Source organism: Electrophorus electricus, chromosome 6 (assembly GCF_013358815.1).
Source record: "Electrophorus electricus isolate fEleEle1 chromosome 6, fEleEle1.pri, whole genome shotgun sequence".
NCBI classification, from domain to species: Eukaryota; Metazoa; Chordata; class Actinopteri; order Gymnotiformes; family Gymnotidae; genus Electrophorus; species Electrophorus electricus.
In genome coordinates, this window is record NC_049540.1 from 9865930 (window position 1) to 9874420 (window position 8491).

The 8491-nt window shown below is 43.7% G+C and overlaps 1 protein-coding gene across 1 annotated transcript; it reads left to right on the forward strand.

Annotated features, from left to right (window-relative positions):
* The first annotated feature begins 1419 nt into the window (after positions 1-1419).
* LOC113592042 (proteasome subunit beta type-6-like) lies at positions 1420-8371 on the forward strand. Its single transcript, XM_027032779.2, has 6 exons — positions 1420-1544; positions 2432-2499; positions 2649-2780; positions 7150-7279; positions 7530-7674; positions 7879-8371. The coding sequence occupies exons 1-6, from the start codon at positions 1452-1454 to the stop codon at positions 8004-8006; spliced, it is 696 nt and encodes a 231-aa protein (XP_026888580.1). The 5' UTR covers positions 1420-1451; the 3' UTR covers positions 8007-8371.
* The last annotated feature ends 120 nt before the right edge of the window (positions 8372-8491 follow it).

Genomic DNA, 8491 nt, shown 5'->3' on the forward strand with positions numbered 1-8491 from the left:
TGCACTGCCGTAACATGCTTTGCCTCTTTCTGATAACAGTGCTTTTTTTGCAGGCTTTTGGTCATTTTGCACCACAACTCCTCCTCCTTTTCTTCGTCACCATTTCTTTTCTTCCATCGGCATCGGAACAGCCACGCCGAGCTGAGATGGGCTTGAAGGTCGTAAGTGGGCTGTACTTGTGTTCCTCGGTGGCGCAGTCGTCTTCGGTGAGAGGGCGTTTACTCTGGGTGGGTGCGTGTGTGTGTGTCAGGGACGGAGGGAGCAGCAGGGTTTGAAGCTCCGTTTAAAGATTAATGAAAAAGATCAAATGGACAGCATTGTGGAAAGAGAAAGGCCACGTGCTGGTACACAGGGACACACCTAACCGTGGAAATCATTCTTTCTTTTGTACTGATGATCACACAGTACAAATGCAAGTGTGTAAACAAACACATTGCCACAAACATTCACACGCCAAACACAAACACGGACATACAGACAGACAGACAGAGAGACACACATACAAACACATTGTCTCCCTCGTACACTCTCAGGTGAGAGTAAAAGAGTTGTAATGCACTGTGACAGGACAGGGCCAGTGGACATAGCACGGCCGAGACATCGTGCTCCAGGACAGACTGTGATGGGGAATTTCTCTACTTTACTGCAACAATGCACTCAGTTTCAGCCATAAAACTACTGCCTTTAAATTACACCCTCTCCACACACACACACACACACACACACACACTTCCCTGTGTACTGTACTACTGCTTTCTTTGTCACGGTTTGTCTGAGTTTGTACCTGCTCTTCAGATAGACTATGCACACATATAGGACCTGTTGTTGGGGGGGCAGAACAAAGCTTGAGATCTTTCAGTAGACTAACACACAGTAATGAGCAATGTACAATTTGTTATAGTTTGTTCAGACATTCCGATCTCTGTTTGCATAGGCAGATCAATGCCATTTCAACTTCTTCCTCTGTAACTCCCATGAGAGGTACAATGGCTCTACGTTAGAATACAGCTACAGCCTGAAGCTCTTTGTTTCCAATCTAATTGCATCCCCAAGCACCTATCAAAGACACAAAGTATCTCTCTCTCTCTCTCTCTCTCTCTCTCTCTCTCTCTCTCTGTCAAGAGTTTTCTCTATCAAGAATGAAGTTACACAATGTGAGTTTTAGTGTTAAGAGAACATTAAAAGATAGTCTCTTAAAACAATTTCTGTGTTTGTGTAAAACAATTTCTGTGCTTGTATGAGACTTCTTACTATTTTTGCACTGGTACTATCTTAGGTGTTTCATTCGTATGTAGACGATCTAGCAGAGTATAACAAATTTTAAAAGTAAAATTAGACTAAATAAGCTTGAGACTGTTCTTGGCGGTCCAGTAGATGGCGATGTGCAGTACGCGGACTGGCGTCTCCTACACACACCACACCACACGGCTTGACGTGCCATACCAAACAAGATGGCGGCTTACGTGACACAGAACCGGGTCGAGATGTTTTCTCGTCCCAACGATAAGTTTCCAAATTGGGAAAGCCAAGAAGTCAGCACTGGGGTGAGTCAACAAGGGGCGATTTCAATGCACGGTAACAGACCGCGGAGAGAAATCGTTTTAGTCACCACTATAAGATTTTGAGATCGTTCTGGCTAGCTAGCTTAAGCTAACCTAGCATAGCTAAGCTAACAGCACTCCACGTCACCAACAATAGGAATAACGGGAGTTTCTTAGCTAGCGTTAGCTAAGCGACCTAACGTGCGGCCTTCCGGATTTTCTGCATTTTGTGTATTTTCCTATAGCTAGTTACAGATTTTACATTTCGAATAGGCACAACCTATATTGGCAAATTATAGATGGGATCTCCGCTCTGTTTATTTTTAGCGAATATCTAAGTTAGTTAGTTAGCTAGCTAGCTAACCTAGCGTTTCTGTTACACGTACTCATCCCTAGCAGTTACGAAATGTCTGCAGATTTTGCTAACTGTAGCGAACGTTACCTCTTTCGCTGGCTAATAACCGATATGACGGATTTTGTATATACGAGTTAAGATATCTATAATATGGATGAATTATGTGTGTATGTCAGACAAGCAAACAGCAAATTGCAAGCGTAGATGATATGCCAGGCTAAAGAAACTGGAAGGAAAAAAAAAAAGCTAGCTACCTTTGATAGTTTGGCTCATGTATGTAATTATAGTTCAGAAAGACGCACACCACTGTCTCGCACTTAACAGTGCTTCGTATACGCAGCATCCTCAGACAGTACAGCTAGTTACCCGTTAACTAGCTGTACTGTCTCACCAGCTAGTTACCTGTTAACATATCAGACTCTCAATCTTCGTGTCTCTTTACGTGTGAAGGTCTGGCAGGTGGTCACAGAGATCTTGAGGCTGAACGTTAACCAACACTGATAGAATAACATCACTATTTACTATATCTTCACAGACTACCATTATGGCAGTGGAGTTTGATGATGGGGTGGTGATTGGTGCGGACTCCCGTACAACAACAGGGTATGATGTGACTTGGGTGTACAAGTTGTTAGTGCAAGTGCACGTTGTTCATGTCATAGTTTCAGTTGTCTAAAGTAGAATCTTACTGTTTGAAAGCATGAATATCTAAAGCAGCTCATAGCTATTAATAACTGCTGTGGTTATTTCAGAGCCTACATCGCTAATAGGGTTACGGATAAGCTTACCCCTATTCATGACCGCATCTTCTGCTGCCGATCTGGATCTGCAGCTGATACTCAGGCCGTTGCTGATGCTGTCAGCTACCAGCTCGGCTTTCACAGGTAAGACTACATCTCCCAGGGTGCATCAGTACTTCTGGAATTCATATGTTCTGGCAAATTAAATACAAAGATGACAGTAGGTTGTTGCTTGGTGGATTGTTTAGGAGTGGAAGGTAGTGTGTGTTATGGCGTGCGGTTGAAAGGGGTGGCGCTGTCTAAGATGTGATGCTTGTTTTCAGCATAAGCATGCGTCTTTTCACAGCTAAGGCTTGAGTTTGTGTTAAGGCACACAGAATCAGAGAGAATCAGTGCAGATTCATACTCATCCCCATCAGTATTTAATCAAAATGTTCAAGAACATCATCCACAGTGATGGAGATCATGCTGGCCTTGGAGATTTTCTTGGTCCCAGTGATTTTTTTTATTTTATTTTTTTCTTCCTGGGGATACACAGGTGGCAGACCTCTGAAATATTACAGGCACAATCCTGGTGCTTGTTAAGGGCCTCTTTGAGAAGGCCAGGAGATGGCTAAAGTCTCCAAGCATCTGTTAGTTAGGCTTCGTGCCCTGCTTCAGAATAGTTCTCTGAACAGATGTCTTTAGAGCCTTTAGCAACATCCAGAGTTCCTTCCACTCGAAACATGTTTGATTGCTGCTCCTCTGTTTTGGAGGAGGTGGCTATTGCAGGGCTATCTAAGGTGCTTTGAAAGCCTTCAGTGGAAGCTACATGGAACACTGGCAACATGGGACAACAATCAAGTCTTGGTTGATCACATAATTCACCAAATAATTTCCACCTGTGTATACTGTGTAGACCCTCCTTGTACCTCAGGCATTTCCTGCCTCTGTTTTGGTCAGTGCAGCAACCCCACATCCCCTGAGTACTGTACCTCTAGTCTTGTTGCCTGGCTTGAAAGGGTGGATCACTTAGGAAAATGATTGCAACATGACAGTAACCATTCTGTCACTGTGTATTTGTTGTATTTAGTGTGTCTTAGCACACTAGGCAGAAGTGCCGAGTGTCATTTTACTCCTTATGAACTGTGCCTTAATGATCTAATGATCTAGAGGTTATCACCTAAGTTTTTCTTTGTAGGTGTGCGCTGTCTCTTCAGTTTAGCAGGACTACTGGTAGTGCAAGGACTTTCCACTTTCAGACTTGCCTGACTTGGTTGGGAGCAGTCTCTGGACACCATTCACTCATTCATTCACTCATTCATTCTCTACCCTGGAAAAACAGTAATAATCATATTAACAATAATAATAGTCCAGTGTGCATTTTAAATGCTAATGGAAAACTTTGAACATGGAAGGTGAAGGTCTTTCAAGCTGAAGGTGTAAAGCACTGGGCCTTTTTTATCCTCATCTGAACAAAAACATGCTTTACCTGACGCTACGGTTTCCCTCTGTTACTTTGTCTCCTTTAGTCACCTTCTTTTGTTGTGGTAGGGGAGCGAGACAAGCAAAGCTGACTCAACCACAGCTGGGCCTTTAATGGGATTGTCATTTTTACTATAACTGACAAAAATAGAGGAACTTTCCACTCACCACCTGTTTCAACACCCTTTAAGAATTGGGAACACATGGTCATGCAAAACTAAGACATCCTACCAACAATATGGCCATGGAGAATTTGGTCCAGAAAAGCACTAGCTACAGTACGAACTCTGCAGGTTTCTACTGGTATGGTGCACAACTTTTTGTTGCATTATATATCTAAAATATAAATTGCCTAGATGTATGGAATATAAATTAGCTATAGTTTAGATCTGAGAGTCTAAGCATTGCTAACATGGTAAGGCTAGTGTGCAGTATCTCTTATCTGCTTTTTATTCCAGTACTTTCAGTGTTCCTTGGTCTTGTTTTTTATCAGCTGATGATTGGTGTGGCAGCAAGTCTGCATGTGCTCTCTTGCAGTAGCCTGCTAGACGACAGGACAGGGCCACCTTTAACGGCAAGCAGTTGTGACCAATTTTAATTACCAGCTGGTTTGCCTGGTCTCTTTCTCTGCTCTTCAGACACTCTGCCATGTCGCCGCTGCCACAGTGATACACATGGTGATGACCAGGGGTCTTGTGCAGCTGTTTGAGGTTTTGACGTCATTTCCTCATCTCAGCAAGACCAATGTTATCCTTAATAACACCTTGCCCCTGTGGTTTTCTCATCAGTCAAGATCCTTTCTGCTTTTGATATGATCTAACAGATTGCTCCTCTCATTGGGAGGCATTGGGTGGTGTTAGAAATGTCCAAGAGGGGAAACAGGAGTTGCCCATTCGTTTGTGTGAGCTGTAGTGTTGGTCTGCATTTTTCTTTATGCTGTTCTGGTGGTGTTAGTAAGACTTGTGCTCTCTCAATTTGCAAATCACCTTTGAAGAGAATATACAACAGATAACAACCTTGTTTCGGGCAAGATCACAATATAGATTTTCAGACATTTCGATCAAAAATATTGACATTTATTAAATATAAAATGGCAAGGTTATGCACAAGGTCATTCATTTAGTGCATTTTTTCTATTGCTGTTCTAAAAATAGAACAGTTACAGACCTGTTCTTTTTAAACTTTGACAAGGGCATTTGTTAGTGGAATGGTATGCAACCTTTTGTCAACAAACACTTGTGTGTTTATATTGCCATGATTAATGGAGAATGGATGTTGAAAATCTGCCCATTCTAAATGGTTTGTTTCTGTTTTGTTTTAACCTTGCTTCATGCAGACGTTCTTGAAGTATTCTGTAGAAACCGTTCTGGTGCTTAGCCGACAGACTCGATGCTTTTGTGGATTTTTGACGGAGAGTGGCGGATTACAGTCTGGTGGCACTGGATGGGTGCGGCCTCAAAGCCCGTTGTTGTCAGGTCTCAATGTGCTTTTAATACAGAACAAAAATGTGAATGTTGCTGACTAGAAAGGAAAGCCACAGGCATCAATGTCATTTGCATAATGCTGAGGGTCACCTACTACCTTCTATTCAGTAATCAAGGTAAGAGGAAGAGCAGCAGATATTTCTCACACTTAAATCTGGGACAGACTCCAAGATGTTTTTTGTCCCCTTTAGGTAAACACAGAGATGTATTTACATGGAGGCATGATTAACTGTCTGTCTCCCAGGCTGGCCCTGTGTGCTGTCAGCAAGTGTTTGGAGAAGGGTGCTCCCCAGGGCCTGTCTGAACCATTACAAACCCACAGATTAACCTGTACACACTACTGCTGCTGTTCCATATTGGAATACCAACTTGACACTAGCTTGAACAGGACAGGGAGGGCTGTTGTGGGCAAGGAGGTACAAAAAAGGCCATCATGGGGACAGGGACAGAATTGGACAATTAACGCAGGCAGTAACTGTCTGACACCACACAACGGGTACAGTCCGTGCAACACAATTAATCAGAGGTTAATTGGGCAAAATAGCCCCTTGCAAATTCACCTGGTCCTCTGCATAGCAAACTTAAACAGGGCTGGTCAGGGTGAGTGGGTGCCGGGAGCTAAAGACTTTCCATACACAGGTGGGGTGGGACGGGGCGGGAAGCATCTGAAAGAGAACCAGTACAGTTAGGCAACATAGCAGGAAGGCTGGGGCAGAGAAGTGACCTCAAAGTATTCTACACGGCTTAGGATACTGTAGATTATCCTGATTTTTTTTTTTTTTCGTGCAACAATATAGAGGCAGTCTTAGTCATTTAAGGGAAGGTTGGTAGCATTTGGCAGAGAGTTGTAATAATGAACGTAGGGACAAGCACTCCGTGCCAAACGAATAATGAAGGCAGGCTATTTGTCAAGTGACTGGGAGGGGGGGGCTAGTGAGCAGGCGTTGGTCCAAAGTTCTCTCTAATAGCAGAGAAGGGAAGTGGTTACATAAGGCAAGCTGTTATGTCTAAGATGACAGAGGCCAGGAAGTTTGTAAATATGCATATGCAATATGGTTTGGGGCATGGAGGACGTCTGTTTAGGCAATCCACAAAGGAAGATCCTGTTGGCAAGTGGGTATGTTGGGGAGTAGAAAGGGTGGTTATACAGACTGGCCAGAGTAGGGCTGTGATGGTGAGGATTTTCTTCCCCATCCTGTGGTTTGGCAGTTGGTAAAAGGACTATTCTATTTCTACGTCAAAAATGATCAAAACATCTCAGTACACCTTACTTTGACTTAATATGCCATGCCATCTGTTATATGTTCTGAAGATGTAAAAAAAAAATTTTTTTCAGGTCATGGTATTTTTGTCCGCTTTCAGAACAGCACAGGGAATATTTTAATTCCTTAAAATGCGGGCTGAAGATCAGGGGTCTAGTTGCTGATCTAATCCATATTAAAATTAGTTTTTTAGAAGGTGGGCCATGTATGTTCTTAACCAATTTTTTGCGCTTAAATTAGAAAACACACCTCCAACCTCTCTCTCTCTCCCTCCCTCCCTCCCTCCCTCCCTCCCTCCTACAGTATCGAGTTGGATGAGCCCCCATTGGTGCAGACAGCTGCCAATCTGTTTAAACAGATGTGCTACAGGTACAGGGAGGAACTGATGGCTGGCATCATCGTAGCAGGCTGGGACAAGCGAAGGGGTGGACAGGTGATTTACAGTTGCTCTTTTGTTTTCTAGTTGTGATGTCTTTAGCCCAAATAAATTGACATTAATTGCAGATCAGCTTATTCTGCAATACTGTAAAACAGGTTTCAATTTTTTTTAATTGCTGTCAGTAATCCAGGCTGTTACAACTATACAGTACTCATTAAAATCAAATGTGGTTGTGTTTTTAAACCTAATGATTCTTTATCCCTTCTTCCCATTGAACCTGGTGTTCCCTGGTACTTGGCTTCAGGTATACACTGTCCCTATGGGTGGGATGTTGGTGAGACAGCCTGTCTCAGTGGGAGGCTCAGGAAGTTCGTACATCTACGGCTTCATCGACTCCAACTACAGGTCGGGGATGTCCAAGGAGGAGTGTCTGCGCTTCACAGCCGAGGGTGGGTATGGCTCAAAGTGTGAAGCACGGCATCACCTGACCTTTGCAGCTACAGGACCGAATGGAAGTGTTTTAGAATTTCTGCTTAGTGTAAATACAGACTAATATCTTGTGGGGTTTTTTCTGTATATTACATACAAGCCTTATTACTGTGAATTCTGCAAACACTCACCTGTTCTTCCTGTTTCTCTCCTCATCTCCTTAGCCTTGGCCCTGGCTATGGAACGGGATGGCTCCTCTGGGGGTGTGGCCAGACTGGCAGCCATCACAGAGGCTGGGCTTGAGCGCACTGTCATTCTGGGGAACCAGCTACCCACGTTCTTCAGCGCCTAGAAGCGCAGCCCTCCTCGCCCCAGCACTATCACTACACCCCAGCGTGCTGCTGCACTTATGTCAATATTCACCACACACGGGAAGGCACGTGTCATACAAAACCGTTACTGCCTAATACTACTCCAGTGGTTTCCCAGCGCTGGGTATTCCACTCTCTGCACATTTGTGTTTTAGCTGCTCCGACACACCCGAGTCAGTTCATGTTGGGCTTGATAATTAATGGTTGAGTCGACTCAGGTGTGTTAGGGCAGGTACCAGACTGCAATATGTAGTACATGAGGCTAGGAGCCACTGAACTAAATGTAGCTTTCTGATCTTCCTTTTGAATGCTATTTGTGTCACTGAATAAAAGGATTAGGTTGGCAGTGCAGTAGTCACATTCACTTCTCCCTCCCTCCAAGACTGACATGAGAGAGACTTAAGAACCTAAGACTAAGGACACACCAAACCGACGGTGAAGGACTAACATGAACAGCAAGTGACTG

Bases quoted from the DNA above. Each gene is read 5' to 3' on its own strand.
- LOC113592042 (XM_027032779.2), top strand. From the start codon at position 1,452: ATGGCGGCTTACGTGACACAGAACCGGGTCGAGATGTTTTCTCGTCCC. The intron at 1,545-2,431 runs GTGAGTCAACAA...ATATCTTCACAG, and splicing joins GCCAAGAAGTCAGCACTGGG to ACTACCATTATGGCAGTGGA. The intron at 2,781-7,149 runs GTAAGACTACAT...TCCCTCCTACAG, and splicing joins TACCAGCTCGGCTTTCACAG to TATCGAGTTGGATGAGCCCC.